Source organism: Corapipo altera, unplaced genomic scaffold, assembly GCF_003945725.1.
Source record: "Corapipo altera isolate COAL_440 unplaced genomic scaffold, ASM394572v1 1, whole genome shotgun sequence".
Taxonomy (NCBI): Eukaryota; Metazoa; Chordata; class Aves; order Passeriformes; family Pipridae; genus Corapipo; species Corapipo altera.
This window is the reverse complement of record NW_020884873.1, coordinates 20,279,593-20,302,990: the sequence shown is the minus strand read 5'-3', so window position 1 is coordinate 20,302,990 and position 23,398 is coordinate 20,279,593. Positions and strand designations below refer to the sequence as shown.

At 39.4% G+C, this 23,398-nt stretch overlaps 2 protein-coding genes across 2 annotated transcripts; one reads left to right on the top strand and one right to left on the bottom strand.

Moving 5' to 3' along the window:
* The first annotated feature begins 1,729 nt into the window (after positions 1-1,729).
* ACTR6 (ARP6 actin related protein 6 homolog) lies at positions 1,730-10,036 on the top strand. Its single transcript, XM_027653748.1, has 11 exons — positions 1,730-1,955; positions 2,619-2,736; positions 4,427-4,495; positions 4,808-4,931; positions 5,769-5,904; positions 5,995-6,051; positions 6,731-6,829; positions 7,016-7,094; positions 7,749-7,920; positions 8,812-8,950; positions 9,731-10,036. Exons 1-11 carry the CDS (start codon positions 1,888-1,890, stop codon positions 9,858-9,860), a joined length of 1,191 nt encoding a protein of 396 aa, XP_027509549.1. The 5' UTR covers positions 1,730-1,887; the 3' UTR covers positions 9,861-10,036.
* Positions 10,037-12,591: 2,555 nt separating this feature from the next.
* Positions 12,592-23,392, bottom strand: DEPDC4 (DEP domain containing 4). Its single transcript, XM_027653762.1, has 9 exons — positions 23,152-23,392; positions 21,762-22,179; positions 21,083-21,231; positions 20,381-20,567; positions 19,811-20,037; positions 17,790-17,932; positions 17,444-17,569; positions 16,111-16,189; positions 12,592-13,710 (listed from the first exon to the last, which is right to left on the bottom strand). The coding sequence occupies exons 1-9, from the start codon at positions 23,279-23,281 to the stop codon at positions 13,544-13,546; spliced, it is 1,626 nt and encodes a 541-aa protein (XP_027509563.1). The 5' UTR covers positions 23,282-23,392; the 3' UTR covers positions 12,592-13,543.
* Positions 23,393-23,398: the final 6 nt, after the last annotated feature.

Below are 23,398 nucleotides of genomic sequence, written 5' to 3'. Positions count from 1 at the left end.
TATATAGAAGGGAAAAAGTAATTTACAAAATTCTGGCTTTCACCTCTGTTTTTACAAGGCAAAAGTTAGCAATAGCTATTATGATTTTTTGAGTCTAAACTATTCTTTTAATAAGTTTATATGAGTAAAAGGATGAAGTAAAAGTTATGTAATTTTAACAGTAATATTTTATGTTTCTCTTTAACACTGAATACTTAAATAATTTGTTACTATTCTATGTTTTATGTACTTTGGATTTTAATTACAAACCCCAAACTTACTATTACTATACCTGTCAGTAGGCAAAGAAGGAGAACTAACAACACTTTACAGTGTTCTTTAAATGCACCCAGAAACTCCTGAACTGGAAAAACAGGCTTTTGATAATTCCTCTGACCTCTCCTCAAGAACCAAATAATGTGTCTGCTAGAGTGAGGATTAAGGATGCTGTCCTTAAGATACACTTCCTTTACAAGCACATAAAGAGGATTTGTCTAAAATCAGATTGCGTTCCAATAATCATCCTAGCTCACAGAAAGACATTTGATATTTGTTAGGGCAAAGAGTCATCACAGAGAGCAGCAGTTATTTTTAAGTTCTCATATTTACAGGAAAGTCAATTATACACAGATACAAAGCAGTGGTGTGCTTTTTTAACTGGATAAGAAAAAAGATAGTAGTGATGGTAACTAAAACATATAAAAACAGCAAAATTCATCATCAAGAGAAGTGCAAGGTACTGCACTTGAGACAACATACACACAGAGCCCAGTGCAGGCTCAGACCTGTGTAGCAGGAGAAACAGCCTTGTGGAAAAGGATCTGGGGGACAGCAGGCTGAACAGGAGTCAGCAGTACAATGCTGCAGCAGCAAAGGCATAACAGATGCTGGGCCGCATCCACAGAGAACTCCAACACTGCTTTTAATATTATTTATAACAAAATAGCGTTAATTACAGCATGCTTAGAACACCTCCTTTCTACCTGAAAGGCGGTTGTAGCCAGGTGGGGGTTGGCCCCTTCTCCCAGACAACCAGCTACAGGGCGAGAGCACATAGTCTTAAGCTGTGCCGGAGGAGGTTTAGGTTGAGCAGTAGGAAGAGTTTCTTCACAGGACAGGTGATTAGGCACTGGAAATGACTGTCCAGGGAGGTGGTGGAGTCACTGTCCCTAGAGGTGTTTAAGGACTGGATATGACACTTGGTGCCATGGTCTAGATTATATGGTGGTGTTCTTTCATAGGTTGGACCCGATGATCTCAGAGGTCTTTTTCAATCTAACTGATTCTGTGATTCTGTAACATTAAAATAATGACGGTGGGATTTAAAGAGTCGTCTCTCTTTTCATTTTGTCACACTCTTACAGAGCGCAGCCCCGTGTTGCTGCTCACTTCCCACATAGGTGATGTTCGACAATCACGTTTTCTCCGCGAGGCGTGGGTTTCCCGTATGGCAGCATCCCGAACTGCCAGGAACACCCGAGGGCACAGCACTCCCTCGACCGCGCGGTAACTGTAACACACCCCCGACCTCAGCTCTCGCCGTGACGGCCCCGCCCGGTCCCCAGCGGTCGCTACCGCCCCCGCGGGGCTGACGGCGGCCGGGGCAGGGTCTGTGCGCGCAGGCAGGGGCGGTGGGCGGCACTGACGGGCGCTGTCCACGGTGACGCCGTGTCACCGCCCCGCCCGCCCCTTTGCCGAGCGCTGCCGGGTCACGCCCGGCCAATGGCGCCGCAGCCCCGCGAGCGTCACCGGCGCGGCGGGCGGCCCCAGGCGGAGGCGGAGCGCTGCCGGCACCTCCGCGTCCCGACGGGCCACGCGCGCTGCTCCTCCGCTCTATGGTCACCATAGAGATCCACGGCGGTGGCGGATCAATACTGGGACGGCGGCGGCCGTGGCGCCGTGGGGAACATGGCGACGCTGGTGCTGGATAACGGCGCCTACAACGCCAAGATCGGCTACAGCCACGCGAACGTCAGGTGAGGGCCCGGGGCGGGACCGGGCGGGCGTTGCGCGTCCCCTCATGGCTCCCGCCGGCCCCAGCGCGGATCTGACCCGCCTCTCGACCCCTCACCGGCCCGCGCCTGCGCCCGCCGCCGAGAGGCGCGGCCTGGCCCCGCCTCGCCCCTGCGGCGGCTGCGGGCCCCGCCCCTGCGGCGCGCGTGGGTCTGTCGGTGGGGCTGCCTTGTTGTGTCCCGCCGTGTCATCTTGTACCCCAACGTGTCACACCGTGTCACGCTGTACCCCAGCGTGTCACACTGTACCACGGTGTGCTCCACTGTGTCACACCATGTCCTGCCGTGCCCCGCCGTGTCACCACATGTTCCTTCGTGTCACACCATGCCCCACCGGCCAGGGTGGGAGAAGAGCCCCTGGCACTTTTCTAATTGTACTGATGGCCGGGGGGTGGTGGTTGCAGCTCATCGCAGTGGCTGGGGGTTTTGTTTTTCGAAAAAGTGTCTTGTCTGCACTGGAGGTGTCAGAAATTGGAGATTTCCCTCGTAACTAGCTCCAGTAAATGGGCTAAAACCAAAATACAGCAGCAAAAATATTATTGAACATATACTATTTATGCAAGTGGCATAAAGACAATGAATGTGTCTCATACTTTGTTGAATAGGAAACTTCCCAATCTTTTCCAGCGTTATTCCCAACTGTCAGTTCAGATCAAAGACTGCACGTTTGAAAACCTTTACAGCAAATCAACTGGATGAAATTAAGGATCCTTCTGGTCTTTTTTATATTCTTCCCTTTCAGAAAGTAAGTAAGTAATCCTCAGTTTAACATGAAAGCTAAATGTAAATTTTTGTAAGGAATAGTTTTCATACAATATACCACAGCTGCAGGGTTGAGTGGTATGATCCAAGAATCAGTCAATAGTGTGAAGTTTAAGAGTCATGGAATTGTTTAGGTTGAAAAAGACCTTTAAGATCATCAGATCCAACTGTTAACCCTGCACTGTCCAGTCCATCATTAAGCCATGTCCCTAAGTGCCACATTTGCGCGTCTTCTGAATACCTCCAGGGATGGTGACTCAAACAATTCCCTAGGCAGCCTGTTCCAGTGCTTGACAGCCTTGTTGGTGAGAAAATGTTTCCTAATAGCCAATCTAAACCTCCCAGGGGCAACTTGAGGCCATTTCCTCTTGTACTGTTGCTTGTTACTTGGGAGAAGAGGCCAGCCCCCACCTCACTACAGCCTCCTTTCAGGTAGTGATAGAGAGCAATAAGTCCCCCCTGAACTCCTTTTCTCCAGGTTAAACAGCCTCCTTCAGCTGTTCCTCATAAGATTTGTTCTCTGAACCTTTCACCAGCTCTGTTGTCCTTCTCTGGACTCGCGTCAGCCCCTCAATGTCTTGTAGTGAGGGGCCCAAAGCTGAACACAGGATTTGAGGTGCAGCCTCACCAGTGCAGAGCACAGGAGGACAATCACTTCCCTGGTCCTGCTGGCCACACTATTTCTGATAAAAGCCAGGATGCCATTGGCCTTCTTGGCCACCTCGTCACAATGCTGGCTCATGTTCAGCTGCTGTCAACCAGCACCCCCAGATCCTTTTCCACTGGGCAGCTTTTCAGCCACGCTGCCCCCAGCCTGTAGCCCTGCTTGGGGTTGTTGTGACCCAAGTGCAGGACCCAATACTTGGCCTCATTGAACCTCAAACAACTGGCCTTGGCCCATCAATCCAGCCTGTCCAGATCCCTCTGCATAGCCTTCCTGCCCTCCAGCAAATCAACACTTCCATCCAACTTTGTGCTTTCTGTGAACTTACTGAGGGTACACCCAATCCTCTTGTCCAGGTTGGCAGTAGAGATATTAAACAGGACTGACCCCAGTACTGAGCCCTGGGGAACACCACTGATGACTGGATGCCAAGTGGATGTGGCACCATTCACCACCAGTCTGGGCCCAGCCTTCCAGCCAGTTTTTTACCCAGCAAAGAGAACACCCATCCAAGCCGTGAGCAGCCAGCTCAGACTTGACTGACTTTACTAAACTCCAGGTAGACAACATCCACATCCATTCCTTCCTCCACTCAGCAGGTCACCTTGTCAAAGAAAGAGGTCAGGTTAGTCAAGCTTTAATAAACCAGTGCTGACTGGACCTGGTTGCTTGTTTGTTCTGTACATAGTGTGTGATGGTACTCCAGATAATCTGCTCCATAACCACTTCTGGCACCGTGGGCAGACTGACGGGCTTCTGCCAAAGAGAATAATGTATACAGAAAACACAGTTTACATTGTTTTTGTAGTGTAGTAATTAACATATCAATGGGGAATATTTATAACATACTTTATGCTATGTAACATTTACTCCTTAGCCTAGAAATGCAAATTTAAACATTTTAACTCTCTAAACCTTTTATATTACCAGTCTATCAATCATTTGACCTTTTTTTAAGTATGATTTTATTTTTTCTAAATAGTGAAAGTTTTTATCTAAATTCCTACAGGGTTACTTGGTGAACTGGGATGTCCAGAGACAGGTTTGGGATTATCTTTTTGGAAAAGAAATGTATCAAGTAAGAGCCTTTTCTTAATTACTTATTTTGTGTAGATTAAATACTGACTAATGAAATTAACATAACTATCTCAAATATTAATATAGAACTGGAGAGCTTACTGGTCTCTCTGAAAGTGTCTTCAATTAGACACTTCAATTCATAAATCCCTGTGATTTATGTTTTTGCAAACTGAAAAAAAGCAATAATCAGACAGATACAGTGTGGTTTAGAGATCAAGAAATACTTAATATATAAGAGAGGGATGAACTAGGTCAGTAGGCCAGAATATATTGGTTTTATGTAATGACAATCTTAATATATTTTTCATAGGTGGATTTTGTAGATACCAATATTATTATTACCGAACCTTATTTTAACTTCAGTTCAATACAAGAATCTATGAATGAAATTCTATTTGAAGAATATCAATTTCAAGCAGTTCTTAGAGTAAATGGTGAGTCTGTCTCCTTCTAGTTTGCATTTATATATCTTGAAGCTTAACCCTTTTAAAATAAATAAATAAATACATACATAAAAAGCATGCATGCGTACGCAAATACATATATATATGTATATTTACATAAAGATAGTATAAAAATTCCTTAATTTCCTTCCTGGCTCTTAAGTAATATACTTGTACATGTACTCTTAACTGTATTAAAATTTTAAAAGTTATTTATTTTATAAATTCCAGCTGTACTTTTGTACTATTTTCTGAAGAGAGTGTCATGGTATGGAATTACAAGAAATTTGAGGAGAGTAAGGATGACAGAAATAACAGATGGATTTTAAAACAGGATAGCATTTGAAAAAGTCTACCAAAAATTCGCATGAAGTCTTTGGTAGCTTTCTATTTTTGGGGGCCTGAGGTTGGTTTTTTGTTTGGTTTTGTTTTGTATTAGCAAATCAAATGCAGCATTACGATCATGAAATATATTGTATCTCACAGGGAATATGTAAATAACATTGCCACCCTTCTGAAAGGTAACAGGACATGAGATACTCCTTTATATGTATTTGATAAGTTGTGGCATGATCAGTGTGCTTAGACTTTAGGAGGGGAAACTGAATGTGGACCAGAATTCCTGAAAAAGATTAAATGGGGCCATATACAACACTTAATTTTATCCACTGTCAAAATGAATTCATGTGTTGACTGTAGTATTATGTACTGAGGTCTTGGAAGTCTGTCAAAGGCATTTAAAATATGAAGCAAGTATACTTTCATATCACTGTAAATTCTAAAAGTGTATGTTCACATAAAAATTGAATTAAATTTTCTGTATTTCAGCTGGAGCTCTTAGTGCACACAGGTATTTCCGAGATAATCCATCTGAGCTGTGTTGTATCATTGTGGATAGTGGATACTCTTTTACACACATTGTACCTTATTGTAGAAGTAAAAAGAAGAAAGAGGCAATCATAAGGTAAACTGCAGTATATATTTTCTAGAAGAATTGTTTTCTATGCCTGAAGTTAATAATGACAGAATGCCTTGTGTTACTGCTTTTCTGTAGGATTAATGTTGGAGGGAAACTCTTAACCAACCATTTAAAGGAGATCATCTCTTACAGGTAAAGCATGCTGATCTTCACTATGAAACTTGGTATGAAATGAGCTAAAAGTTCATGGGGTATTCTTCCTGGTTCTATGAATTTTAGATTAAATGCTGTTTAAAGGAGAAGGGAATTTTTGTCTGTTATAATCTGCTCGCTGCCATCTTGACCTTCAGCTCAGGATGAATTAAGATGAGCTTAAACTCTTTGAAGAATTAGGCTGTTATTTTTCAAAGTGCCCACGCTTTTGAAGTTGATGAGGTTAGCTGTGTGTTCACAATTATACAAGTCTTTACATATTTTCTGAGGTGTCTCAGTAGATCATCAGTCAGTTTGCCAACTATCAATAACACAAATAAAATTTAATAGGGTCAACTTTTCACTGGGATGCTTTAGCTTAGAACTTTATCTAGGTAAAGGTCTTTGCTAAGAGAGCTAATTGCAGGATTATGACTATGCTTGTTAGGAAGACAGTGGGCAAATGCAGGTTAATATTTGTACTTACTGAACTGTGAAATAGGAAAATACTAAACTCCAGTAGGCCGGGAATGCATTTGTAAATTGAATATGAGTTTTAGGTATTGAGGCACTAGCTTTCTGTGACATGAAAACAATGGTTACTCATCTCCAGTGGAAAACTGGACAGGAAATGGAAGACTTGATTATTCTCAAACTTCAGTGTTTTTGGTTTTGTCAGACAGCTACATGTTATGGATGAAACGCATGTAATTAATCAAGTGAAAGAAGATGTGTGCTATGTTTCTCAAGACTTTTACAAGGACATGGACATTGCCAAGTATGTATGCAGCAGTACTAAATGTAAATGTTAGTACTTCTGAATAATCTATTTGTACAAACAAATAAAACTATACTCTTAATCAGAAAATTTTCCAGTTAAATGAAAAAAAGTCTTGTTAGTATAAAATAGTTGGAATTTAGAACTTGTTCTTTATTCTGTTAATTTTACATTCTTCTCTTTCAGATTGAAAGGAGAGGAAAATACTGTAATGGTAGATTATGTTTTGCCAGACTTCAGCACAATCAAAAAAGGATTTTGTAAGGTAATAATAGTTTTGAAATTTTTTTTGGACTGTTCCCCTGCACAAGTCTAGTAGAGAGGTTAAAAATACTCTATTTTGTCTAATGCTGTAACATCTTTCATTGCTATGCATTAATTGGTAAAGCTTTTCCGTAGTAAGTTGAGATGAAAATGAAATATTGTTTTTTCAGCATAGCATTTTATGTTCTATTATTTAACAGTTGTAGCTTTCTATGCTTGTGCTCTGTCATACAGCCTATCCATATGATTATTGTTGGCGGTTTCTAACATTAAGTTAGAAAATGTTTTCTCTGCTTTTATGCTTTTTTGTCAGTCTCTCTGAATTTCATTTAAATACCCTAATAGGTAGAAAGTTCAAAGTCATTTTATAGAAGAGCCTGAAGACAATTTAACAGTTTTATCATTCACTATGTTGGACATAATTTTGAAAGCAGTCCCAATATTTTAAGGCCATTCTCATGCATACCAGTTCTGTTTTCCTTCTGACAAAACTGCGGTTGATAAGAGCAAAGTCACTTCAGATTTAATACCAGAGTATGTATTATTCTTAAAAGATTCGTTGATAATATGACTGCCTACCTCTGCAGTACATGAAATACTCTAGAATGTGATTGCTTTTCTTAAGCAGTGGGTACTATTCATGTCTTTAATGTAGCCAAGGGAAGAGATGGTGTTAAGTGGAAAATACAAGACTGGGGAACAAATACTTCGTCTAACGAATGAAAGATTTGCAGTTCCAGAAATACTCTTTCATCCTTCAGATATTGGTATTCAAGAGATGGGAATTCCTGAAGCCATTGTTTATTCTATTCAGAATTTACCCGAAGGTATAACCTAAAAGTATTATGAAAAGGATGGGAGGTGGGGGAAGGAGGGATGTTGTGGTGGGTTTTGTTTTGGTTTTGGATTTCTTTGTTGTTTTGTTTTGTTTTTAAGGATCCAAATAGTCTTAGAGAAGCTAAAACTCTCAATATGCCAGTTAAACAGTTTGGTGAACTGTTCTGTCTTTTGATGCATTTTATATACTCTAGAACTGATTGTCTGCAAAAGTCTGTGTTAGGCCAGCCCTGGTTTTTGGTGATTTATTGATAGGTTTCTACTCTTGAATCAGCTAATTGCTGTAGACTTAATTCTTCTTAACATCCTTTTCTAACATAACCTGTCTGCCTTTGACACTAATGGTGGAATAAACTTGATATTAGTTTTACTTATCTTTTAAAATAACTTTCTTTACTGGAGGAAGAGAAAAATCAAACTGATGAGAAAAATGAAAGTGGCCAAATTTAGTAATTTAAGCATCAAAGTGTAGAACCTTCCTGACTGCTGTTTGTCAGAAGTGATACTAAAGCTTTCATTTTATAGATGATGTACAGCTGATTACTGTTATCATACCACATAAGTATGGCAGCATTTAGGCTATTAATGTACTCTTAAAAAATTGTGTTATTTAAAACCCCTTTTGAATGGGGAATTGTGTTGGCAAACATGAAATTTATCAGACAGTGTAAGAAAACAGTAGTTATCAAAGCCAAATTCTACAGTCAGGAAGAACATAGGGTGATTGATCACTTTCTTGTATTTAACTGGTTAGATGATCATAAAATTCTTCTATGCATATTTCCTACTTCTGTTCCAATTCATAACAAAATTGGAAAAAAAACCCCTTTAATCTTTAACTACATAGTCTCTAACTACAGATTTACTTATTTATTTTACAGAAATGCAGCCTCATTTCTTCAAGAACATAGTTCTGACTGGAGGAAACACCCTTTTTCCAGGCTTTAGAGATAGAGTTTATTCTGAAGTTCGATGTCTCACTCCAACTGATTACGATGTTTCTGTTGTTCTTCCCGAAAAGTAAGTTCCTAACTTCTAAACAGAAGGCATTATCTTTGTAGTAGAACAAACTATAAAGTAGTATTTCTTTTGCTGATTAAAAAGGTAGACTGAGTAAAGGTGTTAATGTAAATATTAAGTGAACAAAAATTGTACAAAAAGAATATTTTAAATCAGTGTATTTTCAGACAAACCAAATAAATTAGATACCACCTGCTTGCTCTGTACTTTGGCTAATAAAGTTAAGTGTTTTTAGGATCAGCCTTTTTATTGTAAACAGATAAATAATACTGTTTTCATTAAATGGATATGCAAGTATGCAAGATTAATGAATTTAGACTTAGAAGAATTTTCAGCATCTGAATGCTGTCATGTCATTATTAATGTAGCTACTTCAGGGATTTGGAAGGGGTAACATCTTTGCAGAGAGAGCTGAGACAAAACAAATATACCTTGAAAGTACAAAAAACCTCTACTTTTTAAAAAGTGTTATTAAAGAGTATTTTTAAATATTATTAAAGAATCATTATCTGTGCATAGTAAATAGAAAGACATGTCCATGCCATTCCCTCTTCACACATGCTTCCAAAGAGGCACTTTTTTAAAAAGGAAAGTCAGCTAGCCCTGCTAAAATTTCAAACTTTGTCTCATAACTTCTCAGAAGCTGGATGGTTTGATTTAGCAATCAAAAATGTATTTCTAAATAGATATGATTAAATGAAAGTCTTGGAAATCATCACTGCATACTTCTATTCTAAATGAACTTACAGATGAGTAACAATAACTTTTTTCATTTTCCAGCCCTATTACTTATTCTTGGGAAGGTGGGAAGCTCATTTCTGAAAATGACGATTTTGAAGACATGATAGTAACTAGAGAAGATTATGAAGAACATGGACACAACATCTGTGAAGAGAAATTTGATATATAGGTAGCGTAGTTGCATATGTTGTTATTCCATTGTTTTACTCAGAATGGAATTCTTTGAACTACAACCTGTTTTCCATCAGCTAGGATTGTGTTTTAGCTTTCCTGTATTTAATTGGGTTGGGAAAAAATAATTTCAGAGTTTAAAAATAAAGTTTTACAAGCCTAATACTATGAAATGTTACTTGTCATTTCATAATGTTCTCATCTTTTACTGATGAGCTTCATTGTATTTTTTATTGCAGAAAACCTCAATGCATGAGATAATAAAAATACCAATTGCTTGTACCGGTGTGACACTTAATACATAGTGGGAAGAAATGGTTTGGGTTTTTTTTTAAAACTGAATATCATTCTAAATTATGCATGCAATTAAATGGACATTAAACATATCTCAAAAAGAGTTTTTGAGATTGCCTATCTTGAAAAGAAATACATGAGCTTTATTTTTCGTTATTTTAGTGAATAGTTATGAGAGGAATATACTTCTAGTGTGACCACTCCTATTGAAACTGTGCTTAGGCTTTGAGAAAAGAGTGATTTGAACAATTCCTTTTTTAAAAGGGATTTTGCATTGTGGGGGTTTTTGTTTGGATTTTGTTTTGAACAATGGCTCAGCAAATAAGCTTTGTGTCACTCCCCTCACCTTTTTGAAAAGGTGACATCAGAAGCAGCCACAAAGGTGAGAAAAGCTTGCAGCTGTGTCCTAGCTGATAACCCATCTGTGTCCTCTTCATGCATTCTAGATAAGCAGAAATACCCCACTACTTTTTATTTCTGGCATCAGAAGCTCTGTCACTGTGCCATCAGTCTGTGCAGCATGGCTTGCAGGAGAAAGAGCACAGCACGGGCTAATAGTCAGATAGAAACCTGGGAGGGCCATGCTAGCTGGGGGTGTCCCACCTGGCTTGCTTGCTTGCCAAGACTGAAATGGTCACTTGGACAGGGTGGATAATAGATACATGGTGCTGACACTGATCTTGAGCTGATACAGCTCACTGCAGCAGGGAAATGGCCTCTTTATTAGGTCTGGTGATACTCGGTGCTCTCAGATTTGCAGGGGAGTACCCTGTTGTGTCTCATTCCCTCTGCTGTCTGCCCTAACATAATACCAGTAGGTATACTCACACTGTACACTTACCTACCCTTATAAGGGCAACACAGAAGAGAAGCCAATGCTTCAGAGAATGAGAGATGATCATTCTTCTTGAATATGATCTTTTTTACTTTGGACTGCTGGCTCGTGTTGGCTTTCCTCTAGTCTAACCTACTGAAAGGAATGAAAGGGGTACCCTCCCCCTGCTGCTAACAGCTGTATGAGCCACAGAGGAGGCAGCTGGGGTATGAAGGTGTGAGACCACCACCTACAAATGGTTGGACACAGCATGTATTACATTGTGTAGGATGTGAATAAGTCTAGTCCAGTTATTTTGATAGCTGTATGTAGAGGCCCAGCTCTAGTTTTTTAACTAGCTGCTTCATGCAGTTGTGAGCATACTTCAGCTAGGACTTTAAGGAAATGTACACGTTGGTCTCATGAAAGTACTAATGAACCTTTTCCTTGGTAGGAGCAAACATGAATGCTCTATAAATAGAAGTAAGCCTCCTTACTTTGAAGGTGGCATCACTTGTGCTTTGGTAAGACTGTACTGAAAAGTACCTATTGACTAAACTTTTTGCTCTGGAAATTTTCTACTTCAAACAAATTTATACTGGCAATTAATTTGATAGCTCTATGCTAGAAATCATAAACAGAAATGAATGAGAGGTCCCAAGTTTCTCTACCAGATGATTCTGTGTCAAATATTGTTAAAAATATGTGACAAAACTTTCTGAAGTCCAATAACATTTTTCTAATTTTGGAATTTAACTGAAAGCATTACAACAAAACCAGTAGTCTATAGTTCACCAAACTTGTTCTGTTCAGCAGGCCCTCATAATTAAATGTAAAATATCACATTTCTTTCACCAGAAGATTAATGGTAAGTAAATTCTCCTGTCAGGGTGTATGAATAAAACAGGGCTTTCAAAAGCTCTTCCTTCCCTTCAGAGAACTAGATCAATCTTGACCTCTTGTCCCATGAACTGACGGGAACCACGTGGCAGCTAAAAATGCCTGTTTGGAATGTCTCCTTACTACTTGATACCTGGATATACACCCCCTTAGCTGCCTCTTCTGTATGAATGCACTATGAAATGATAGATTTGTCACTTTTTATACAGTTCTTTATTATCTTCTTTAGATTAGCACAAAAAAATTCAAGTCACAAAGTGCAAGAGTTTATTTTTTAAAAATACAGTTTTCTTTGAAGCAGTTCACCACTCATCTAGCCTACAAATTACCATGTTATCACCCCCTCCCTGGTACCAGGTTTAGTATTTTGAGTAAGACCCAGTAAAAGGACTAAAGACAGAGAGAGAGAGGAGAGGAAAAAAAAGCAACTTTCTCCCACTACTCAACACCAAAAGCACTTAACTGGGAAATACTTTCCTTTTTAAAATTCTCAATAGCCTGCTTTTGTACATGCTCCCACAGAAAGCTAGGAAAACAACACATGGCCCTGTAGTCTAGGATTCAGGGCATTCACTTCTGAAAGGTGAAACTTGGTCTTTTTTCCTCTAGAAATTATTTATTTCACACTGTGAGGGTAGTGAGGCACTGGAACATGTTGCCCAGAGAAGTTGTGGATGCCCCATCCCTGAAAATGTTTAAGGCCAGGTTGGATGGAGCTCTGAGGAACCTGGTCTAGTGAAAGGTGTCCTTGGTCCATGGCAAGGGGGTTGGAATAAGATGATCTTTAAGGTTCCTTCTAATCCAAACCATTCTATGATTGTATGACTTCTATCAACATTTTCTTGTTAATTTACAGTTAACCATCAATGTGTCAAGACAGGCCAACATGCTTTCTAGCTTTGCTGTAGAAATTCAAAAACATTATCAAAGTATTTATGATAAATAACTAGAAACTCTCAAAATGCCCTCATGTTAAAATAAATTACTTAAGTATACCAAGAGATCTAAACCAAGATTATTATTTCTTAGGTTTCTTCAAAATGTAATTTTTTTACTTGCTTTTGCATAATTGCTGAATTAGCAGCAGCTCAGTCTGCCATAGTGGAGAGGGAGTAACAAGAGGATGTAATTAATGCCTGCAAGCACACGGTTTCCCTGCCTAATAAATTTTGCCTGCTAGATTCAAAACCCACTTACCTGCTTCTAACATTTTTGACACACTTTGTACACTTTTACAACACCCGCAGGAGTCATAATCTACAGTTTCAATTATTATTAATTACAGATAGAAAAGATTAAAATCCCCTACTGATTATCAACCCAAACATGGCTCTGAATGTAGACTTGGCTCAGATAGAGTGCCATGGGGTTGTGGGACAGAAGGAAAAAAGTGTCAAACCCTGAACTCAAAGCAGCACAAGCAGTGTTGTATTATGAGTAATTAAGTACATTTTGCTTAAAAGAATAATTAGATTTAATGCTTTTTAGCACCATAGTAATTTTGATAGTTGTATTTCCTGAAACTGAAGATGTAAAGACATAAGAAGAAAACATTTTTTATGATGAACAATTTTCACGTGCATCCTCCACTTTTTTTAAAAGAGATAAAAAAAGGCTGTATTGATGTCAAACCATTTGGAGTACAAAATTCACATGTAGTTTTACAACCACTACTATAGACAATGATACTTTTTGAATTCTTTGATTAATTTCTTCTTTTGCTTCAAAGGGACAGTAGGGTCATTGTCCATCTCTTGAATCAATGCTAGAAGATACTGATTGGTTTGTTGTTTTTGATCTTCATACTCTTGAGTTGTAATGCGCTGACAGAAGGTGAAGCCTTTGTAAGAAATGAGAGGTTCAGAGTAAGTTTCACGTATCATGTAAAAGCTTTGTTAAAAAATACGATCAGAAACATAGATATACAGATATTCCAGTTCAGATGTGATTACATCTCCAAACAATGTGAAAGCCCTCCACTGAGCACAGAGAGACATCTAAACTTAATTGCAAAAATAAAATTGAAAAACAGTGTTGCAAGTGCAGTATCACAGATGATTCTGTACTGCAAACAGGCATGCAAGACAAAGAGCAAATACAGTTCTCACAAACAGAAACCATAATGAAGAACATCACACAACAAGAATGGCACTTTACAGTTGTCATGATCCAATGATTCTCTGTGAATGAATCAGATCTGTACCAAGGTCCAGTACTTAATGCAAGTGAATAAATACTGTGGAGAAACAGTTGCCTCTGAACCACACTTCAGAAATCAGGAATAGAATTTAAAAGCTTCTGAACGAGTAGACAGCTAAGCATAGTTTGGGCACCAGAAGCAGAGGTGATGCAAGAGGCAGTGATTCAGAGTGAGGGCAGAGCCAGGAACAGCCTCAAGAAATATGCAACTCAAGCACGACTTAGCCATAAAAAGATTGGGAATCTATGCAACACTGCCCTGCAAGAATTCAAGCCCCGTCACTGGGCAGGTGAGTTCTGGCTTGAGGAAAGACTGTCATTCAGCTACTCCACAGACACTTTTTCCTCCTATACATGTTAGAAAGTGATTTGGTTGAACAACTGTCAGTTGCCTAAAGGGGAAAAAATTCTTAGTAATCCTTCTGTACAAACACCATCATCTTAAGACTTCACATAGAGAGCAGTTATTAACCTGAGCTGTCAGAGTTTTCACATGGATGTGTCCTTCCCATCTTTTACAATGAGTCTGTCAAACACCAGTACCTTTTACGGTTTCGTAGGGTCAAATGAAGAAGATAGCTCTTCAAAAGGGAAAGCTTCTGGCAAAGTGATTAACTCTTAAAACTTCAGCATGGATCCTTTAGTCTGGTGGTATAAGTGGCTCACTGGATTAAAACCAACCCCAGAATTTTCTCAGTGGTTTTAGTGTGCTATATTTCCAGCAGACCTAAGGTTTACCCTCCTGCAACAGACAGACTCCTCTCCTTATCAGGGTCCCCCAGCCTTCCCTCCTGCTCCCACCCACACCTGAGAAATTCACCAGCAAGAGCATGCTCAATAGCTCCCAAGGAAGATTTTCCTGATGTCTCCTTTATGAGAAAAGGGAAAATGACACCAGAATATGAGGCACACAGGAAAACAGGAATATGCCATGCCAGAGAGCTTACAATCAGATCAAACTAGCAAGTAGATGGAACCTATATGCATTTGCAGATTGAAACTCTAAAGCTTAGTAGGAAGAATATGGTATGGGGCTTATATTTCAGTTGTCTGTTCAATGTGCTGATGGAGACCACGCAGGCTCCAAGAATACTGCAGACAAGCAGCTCTTTCCTCTATTGCTCATCTCTGAATTTTTTGGCTACACAATGTGATTCTCAGAACACTGAATGGGAGGGAATTTGGATACATTCCAGAACTCACCACAGATGGTAAGAGATTCTTAGCAAAGAAGTACCAAAACTACTTCTCAGGTAGATGCTGTATTAAATATAGTATTACACAGCAAAATAACTTAGTGTTATCAGTACCCAACTCAGTTTTTCTTCAATGTTTAAGCACATAAACACTGGCAATACAGAAGTCAAAAGAAAAAAAGGTAGTCAGAGAGAAATTCAATTATTTAAGCCAACCCTTTTAATCAGTGCTGCAAGATATTTCTGGCAGCAAAGACAGATGGAATCTTAGCTCATAAAAGAAATAAGCTGAAAAACACTAATCCCACATTCAGAAAGGTAGTGTAGTTTAAAAAAAGGCATTTGACACTTGGTGTGTAAATTCTAAGCTCTTAATAAACTTTGTGCTTACCCAGAAAAAGAAGAGAATTCTTCAAAACACTGAACAATCAAAGTCTGTGCTCAAGACATCTATCAGAACCTGTAACTACTGAGCTCTACAAGAATTTGTAGGTGTCTTGTGGAAGAAATAAAAGAATACTGTTCCTAAATACAAACTCACATCACATTCACAAACCAAATAATAAGCAAGTCACTTCAGAAAGCACGTTTTGCACTGTTATCTCCAGAAATAATAAAAAAATTGTAATGTATTCAAATGAGGTAATTACTAGAACCCTTGTTCTCTAATATTCAGACACCAGTTTTGCTGATAGCCTGTAATTCAATTATTTATTGCATTAGCTGCTAATCACTAACCCTTCACTTCCAACAAAGGAACACAGGCTATGCAAAATTATAGTCAACTAATGATGAAACAGTTTGTATAGAATAATTTCTATAAAAATGTGTATCACGTCATCTACCTGAACTGATATCTGGATCTTGTCCTTCTAGCAAACTCTCAAGTCTCCTACTTGTTAGTTCCAGAAGAGTTAAAGGAGTCTGAAAATAGAACCCAATAAAGGAAAAATTACAAAAGCAATACTTCTTTATTTTGATTATCTAAAGCTTTCAGATGACCAATTAAAAAAAAAAAAACAAACCACAGTTAACTGCAGAAGAATCTATGCCTACATTTATTTAGGTACACATTCAAAATCTCTCATACAATTAGACTAAAACACATAGTTTTACTAAGATACAAATGTTTATTTCTGGTATTTCTGGCCAAAGAAATAGGAAGCAAAAATCTCTAGATGTTGTTTTCCAGTGATATGTCAAAAACTATAGCATAAAACAAACTGATGTCAGCTTAGGCTCTCAACTGCAGCTGTCAAAGAGCAAACCACCATCCCCTCTGCTGTCATTGCTCTGCAGTTCTGGCTCCATCTCCAATCGGGAATCAAAGCCCTAACGTTTATATCAGAACTTTTGATACAAGAGTATCAAGAAAAAGAATAAAAAAAATTTTAAAAAAACAAAATGGGGTTTGGCTGTATATTAACGCATACAAAACTCTCACTGACCACTCGATACTTTCAAACTAAACTGGAGCTAATTTAAAAAAAAGTAAAATCCTCCAAGTCTCTTGACCCAAAGTCAGAACTGGAAATGCATATGTTGCATAAGAATTAAAACCAATATTTTACTGAAACCAAATCAATGTTTCTGTGAAGCTTATTTGTATAGAGTATGGGAAAGTTCTGTCTTTTCACATTTGTGACAATATGATGGAACATAAACAAAAGAGACTATAAAACACATCTGTATATTTACATAGCTGATCAAGCTTAATAGAAAGGTCATTTCATTTTGTGGTTCTATTTATTAGTTAACATTTCAAAATACCAAAGGAACTTTAGAGCTATCAGAGCTGTACACATACACTGGGGCACCAGAGCACACCACCTTATATACAACTCAGAGTATGTCAGCAAGTTTCTAAAAGAGAAAGACACTAAGATGCCTAAAGATTTAGGAGGCAGCCATTATAAACAAGGTGCCAAAAGGCCTCTACAAAACATTGATACTTTAAATATTTTCTGAATACACATGATGCATATAAAGAGAAAGGATTGCAAAGCTCTCAAAAATCTCTCCTTCATAGTCTAGAATAGCTTCTCACCCTGCTTGGCTGTACTGTTAAACTGTAACAGATAAAACATTAAACACTGCTCCTCAGACCTGTCCTACTTGAAAAAATGCAGTTCATGGCATTTAACATGTAAAATGCCAATGATGTAAGGAAAATGATACCTTGAAGAGCTCAGAGTGATTGTCCATCAGAAACTGAGTCAGCAGTTCTGCCTGTGGTTTTGACAGTGTTCTATTTTGCAAGATGAACTTTGTGCAAGTCTTGATGATCACCAATCTGTTCTCAAACTAGAAAAAGAAGTACCCAGATTTGGCATTAGACTGAGTTGCAATGTGCTAGTAAAGACTACGTGTAACAGGATGCTATCAGTGGGAAAACATCTTGATATTTGTTTTAAAACAGACCACGTTGAAAGGCAGTAAAGAGAATACTTCTACCTCTGGACAAAAACATTAGCTTTGCTATAGAGAAGTGCTATTTTCTACATTAAACATAGCAGATACTTACTTGTTTTTGTAATCTGTAGCCCTCAGATTCCGATGCAATGGCTAGGAATGTCAGGAGCCTGCGTAGTTCTTCTCTGATATTTGGTGCTAATAATTTTAAATAAAGTTGTAATGCCTCTAGAGCTTGATCTGTTTTTCCTTTTTCTGCGATGGAGTAAAGCAGCGTATTCAATGCAATTGTTCATTTTCAGAGTCACAAACACATTTAAATCCCAATAATAATCCCACTTTTGGGGGGCTTTCCTTCCAAGGAAAACAGGTTATCTCAGTGAATTCTAAAACCTTGCAAGACTCTATACAGCATTTAATCAATCAAAGCCTAAACTCTTTGTCCCATAGCTAGTCAGGGAACAGTTGTGCTTGAACAATGTATACAGGACATTACTATAGTCTGTCTACAATGTGCAAACACTGAATTGATGTTTGCACTGTTGGTGTTTACACATCTTCATATTATTTCTAGGAATCATCTGTAAGTAATTAATGAGCTGAACAATTCCAACACTCTCATTGCTTTGACAGTTCTTTTTTAGTTTGTTGTTTTCTTTTTGTTTTGTTGGCGGTTTTGTTTGGTTGGTTTGCTTTCTTTTTGCTGTTGTTGGGGTTTTTCTCTTTTTGTTTGTTTGGGGGTTTTTTGTTACTGTTGGTTGGTGAGGTGTCATGTCTCTGTGTTCCCCCCTCCTCCTTTAAGCCATTAGGCTATGAGAGTCTCAAAGAAACTCCATACAGTGGAAATAATCTCCAAACCCTTTAGATGATAATTCTAGTTATCTTTACTTTGAAAGTGAGAAGCTATGAAAAAGTTTAACTTTCTTAAAGCAAGAGTAAGACAAAGGCAGATACACGAATACAACCTACATACGATTTTCTGGCCTCTGTCCTACTTCTAAGACAGAGTTTGTATTTTACAAGGAATAATTCAGGACTTTCAGGAGTGTGCCACAAGCCATTTGAAACCACCTTTGTTTAAAAAGAACCCCGAAAGCGTAAGCAAGTGAGGAGCAGCTGAGGGAGCTAGCGTTGAGAGGACAGCTGATCCAAACTGGCCAAAGGGATGTTCCATACCATGGAACATCATGCCCAGTACATAAACTCGGGGGAATTGGCCAAGAGACACTTACTGCTGCTCAGGAACAGGCTGGGCATCGGTGGTGAACAATTGTATTGTGCATTGCTTGTTTCTCTTGGGTTTTATTCCACTCTATGTTGCTATTATTGTAATAATTACAATTATTATTACTGCTATTACTATAATTAGTATTATTATATTTCATTTTGTTCCAATTATTAAAGCATTCTTTTCTCAACTCACAAGTTTTACTTTTTCACTCCACCAGGAGTGGGGTAGTGGCAGGTAGCGAGTGAGTGGCTGTGTGGAACTTAGTTGGCAGCTGGGATTAAGCCACAACAACCCTATAGAACTGAAGAAGTAACAAAGCCTATTTAGGGTAAGATTTATCTTAAACCTGTATTTAACTTAAACTGTTCTGATTTACTTGTAAGCCTATGATAGGAGGGTTTTGCAGGGGGGATCACAGCCTGAATCACAATCTCAACAGTCCCTTTAATAATTTTAAATAACTTCTATTACCAAAAAGTGCCCTAAATTCAGAATTTACAAAACTTTTTTCCTGTTAACACGAAAACATAAAACTAAAATAATTGCCACAAAGTTATTAGTTATAAGTAACTATAAGGGAAATTTTGACTTGGGGTAAGAAAGGTTTGCAATGAGAGTAGTTACTAATTGAAACAGTTACCCACAGAGGTCAGTGTATCTCTATCCTTGCAGATTTTCAAAATTCAGCTGGACCAGGCCCTAAGCAAACTTGATCTAACTTTGAAATTTGTCCTTGTCTTGAGCAGAGGTTCTTAATAGTGATCTTGAACACTTCCTTCCAACCTATAAAGTGCATCTGCAATAGCATTGCAAACAGTGTCACGATTCAGTCAATTGATGCTTAGCAAGTTACATCCTCTACATAGCTTTCACCTGTATTTTTTGTTCCAAGTTGCTCTTACCTATAAGTTCTATAATTCCTGAATGAATATGGGGATCCTGGTCAGCAAGAAGAGACTCCTTCTTTTGACTATAATACTTCATTATAATGTCAAAAAGAATCTTCTTGTATGTATTCAGATTGCTGGGTTCGTCAGTGCTCTGAGGTAACTGCTGGCTAAGCATCACTATGAATTGGTCGGGAAAATACTCCAAGCATTCAATTGCAGCATAGAGCCATCTGTCAAGCCTGTAGAAGGAAAAGTCAGTTTTAGTGCTTACTTTAAAATGCTCTGCCTATTCTTATTTATTCCTTTAAATAAAACTAGATAGAAACAACCATGCAGGTATAGTCATGTATTTGAACCACAACACTGAGCTTGTTTTTACGCAGTTGATGTAACTTATTTCACTACAGCAGCTCAAGGACCTGCTCAAAATAAGCAACTTGCATTGTTTTCCTATGCTACAGGCAATACACCTGAGCTACACTCAAATCAAAACAAGCTGTGTTTATGCTAGACTGTCACTGACCCCAGGAATTCAGCTAGTATTTAAAACCAAACATCAACCCACTATGTGTACAAACTTACTCAGGCAAGTTTAAGCTACATGTAACCTCTCTGTCCAGGAAAGTATTTGAGATAACTAGGTCTTCTTCTTTGCCAAAACAGTCTGGTTTTGTCTTCACTGAAGACACCAAGATATCTTCTAGAAGAGGAATATCAATTAACTGCAGCAATCGCAACAGAGTTTGCTGTTTCCAAACATCTTCTATTACTGAAACCATAAACAAACAAAAAATCCTCAGACACAAGATCTTATGTAAACCACTAACCTTTGTTTTTACCTCGCTCAAGAATGTTATAAGTCTTCAAAGCAAACATGCCAACAGCACAGTGTGAAGTTTCTCTGTTGGGGAAGAAGGGACCAAAATAGGAATGCTAAAAAAATATCTCTCTCATCATATTAGAACTCATAATAATCTATTCTAATTATTAGAAGTGAATAGCAAAGGAATCATATAATAAAAAAGTTCTTTGTCTTAAACCCTACTTCCTTCTGAAGTAGTATTTGCATAAACAGCACCATTCTGCAAAGACATAATCCTGTTGTGTTTCCTTCAATTTACTTGCTACAAGCATTTACCCATTTAGCATTTATTTAGATATTCTGTCATTAGTGACATGTTAAATTTAGGACTCTGAGGGGCATTATTTAACAGAAGTGGGATACTCACTCCAAAATGCAGTGAAGAACAATCAAGTTTTAAAATGAAAAAATTTAATCCTCACCTCTTTTTGAAAGCAGATGAATTGGTTCATTAACCATGATCTTTGGAGGTAAAGACGCGTGAACATAGATTGATCGGAGAAGCTCCTCTACCCTCCTTTTATCAGGTGCTTCTAATGCTGAGGGGTTTGAAAGTGTGTCACACTTTGTTCTGCTCAAGGAGGAAAAAAAAACTTAGTTGTATAACAAATATGTTTAGGACATGTGTCTGTTACTTCCTTAATTGCTCTTAAATCAGAACTTTAGGACTTCATTGTATCTGGGGTTTGTTATGCTGCTAGAATTCCAGTCATCTGCATCTGCTTTGTGGAAAGGGCAAGGATATTGATTCCAAATACTGTTTATTAGTTCCATTTCCTTAGCCAGCGTTCAGTACCTACCTCATTCATGCTAATTCTCAGATTTCAGCATGATTGACTGCAAAACCAAATTATACCTAGGCTTATGCTACTGTGCCAGACTCTATTCTAAATAACAAAAGGCAAATCAAAGCACTTTAACATTACCAAGAAATTCCCAGTAGCTTCTGCAATTTAAGCATGACATTCTCAAAACTGACACATAGCTTTGAAAAGTCTCCAACACATGAGTTAGACAGACATAACTTCACCTACAGGTAGCCCACCTTAACTTATTAAAAAAAAAAAAAAAGAAAAATTAGAATAGTTTGGAGTAACTCACTTGGAACATCTTATTATTTTTTGTTTGCAGATTTGCTCAGGAGACAAGCTTTCATTGTTTTCATTCATTCCTTGAAGAGGAGGATCAAGACTGCTATTCACAAATCTATAGAGACTAGTGTCTGTGTCTTCAAACTCTGTTTCTTTCCCGTTCTTGAATAAGTAAAGCTTTGCTCCCACTGGCTCAAACACCTTGTGATCCATCAGTGCTTGGCATAAACGGACTCCCTTCAGCCGAGAAATATCATTACAGCTTAGGTACATGCTTTGCATAAGATGGCTCAGTACCACATCGACAGCATTTGAGCCAGTGAAACAGTTTTTATATGTTTTCAGATGTTGTCTACGTCTTTTGATTTCCAGTTGACTGTGGAGGGCACGTATAATACTATTCCACAGCTGAGTTGCTTGAAAAGGACCTGCAAGACATTTATATGAGAGTTTTACAGATTTATAAACCTTTAGCATTTAAAACTCCGTATTTTAACACTCTGAATTTAGTGTTATATATATATATTACAAAAAATATTCAAAAATCAGCTGAATTTTACAAAGACAAAGACAATGCTTCATGAATCAGTCTGCCTTGTAAGCTAACTCACACTCATTAGAGCCAAGATAACAAAAGGACACTAAAAACAGGAGAGGAAGCTTTTCTTTCACTGTTATGACCACACATACTATATGTATGGGCTGTGTATATATACATTAAAACACTAGAGAATCACAGAACGGCCAGGACTTTCAGGGGCCTCTGGGGTCCATCTAGTCCAACCTCTCTGCTCAAGCAGGGCCACCCAGAGCTGGTCGCCCAGGACCACGTCCAGACAAGTTTTGAATATCTCCAGAAGCAGAGATAGCCACATAAGATATCACAGCGTCTCTGGGCACCACTGAAAAGAGTCTGGCTCTATCCTCTTTGCACTCTCCCTTCAGATACTTGCAGAGAACCCACTGAGCAGGTGACAGACAGCTCTCGGCTGAGCAGTCCCAGCGCTCCCAGCTTCACCTGGGGGAGGTTCTCCCCAGTCCCCAGTTTAACCTCACACATAGCTACGAGCTCAGTAGACGACAAACCAGCGCTTGCAATGCATTAATCCCAACTGCCTCCCGGTCGGAACATCCGGCCACAGCTCCACGCCGAGCCGTACCAGGGACGGCCGCCACAACCCCGGCTCCGGGGCATAAAGCGGGAGGAAGCTCTTCTGTATCCTATTCAGCTGCCAGCCCCCCGCTAGCCCTGTCCCTCCCGCAGCACCAGCAGCCGGGGCCGCCCGTACGGACGCCGGCCCTCGGAGCCCGCTCCGATCCCGGCGAGGCGCGAAGCCGCCGCCAGCCCCCCAGACACTGCGGGAGGAAAAGCTGCGGAGAGGCGGGGACGACGCTCTTACCCCACCTTGCCGCCGCCCGCTCCCCCGCCGCGGCTCCAACTCGCTCCGACTCCGGATCCTCCTGAAGCGCGGAGTCAAATACCCCGCCATGGCCGCGGCCGGGCCGCTGGCGGAAGCCGGCGGAGCGCATCACTTCCCGCCTGCCGCCCCCGGCCGCGCCCAGCACCGCCCCTGCGGGTCGGAAGTGAGCCGCGCTCCGGCCGCCCCCGCCCCGCCGCTCTGGCCGCCGCTGTCGCTATGGAGTAGC

Excerpts from the sequence above, each read along its gene's own strand:
- ACTR6 (XM_027653748.1), top strand. The coding sequence starts at position 1,888 with ATGGCGACGCTGGTGCTGGATAACGGCGCCTACAACGCCAAGATCGGC. Across the intron at positions 2,737-4,426 it reads ATATTCTTCCCTTTCAGAAA|GGTTACTTGGTGAACTGGGA; the intron begins GTAAGTAAGTAA and ends AAATTCCTACAG. Across the intron at positions 4,932-5,768 it reads AGCAGTTCTTAGAGTAAATG|CTGGAGCTCTTAGTGCACAC; the intron begins GTGAGTCTGTCT and ends TCTGTATTTCAG.
- DEPDC4 (XM_027653762.1), bottom strand. The coding sequence starts at position 23,281 with ATGCGCTCCGCCGGCTTCCGCCAGCGGCCCGGCCGCGGCCATGGCGGG. Across the intron at positions 20,038-20,380 it reads TGTAGCTTAAACTTGCCTGA|GCTTGACAGATGGCTCTATG; the intron begins GTAAGTTTGTAC and ends TTCCTTCTACAG. Across the intron at positions 17,570-17,789 it reads GCTACAGATTACAAAAACAA|TTTGAGAACAGATTGGTGAT; the intron begins GTAAGTATCTGC and ends TTCTTTTTCTAG.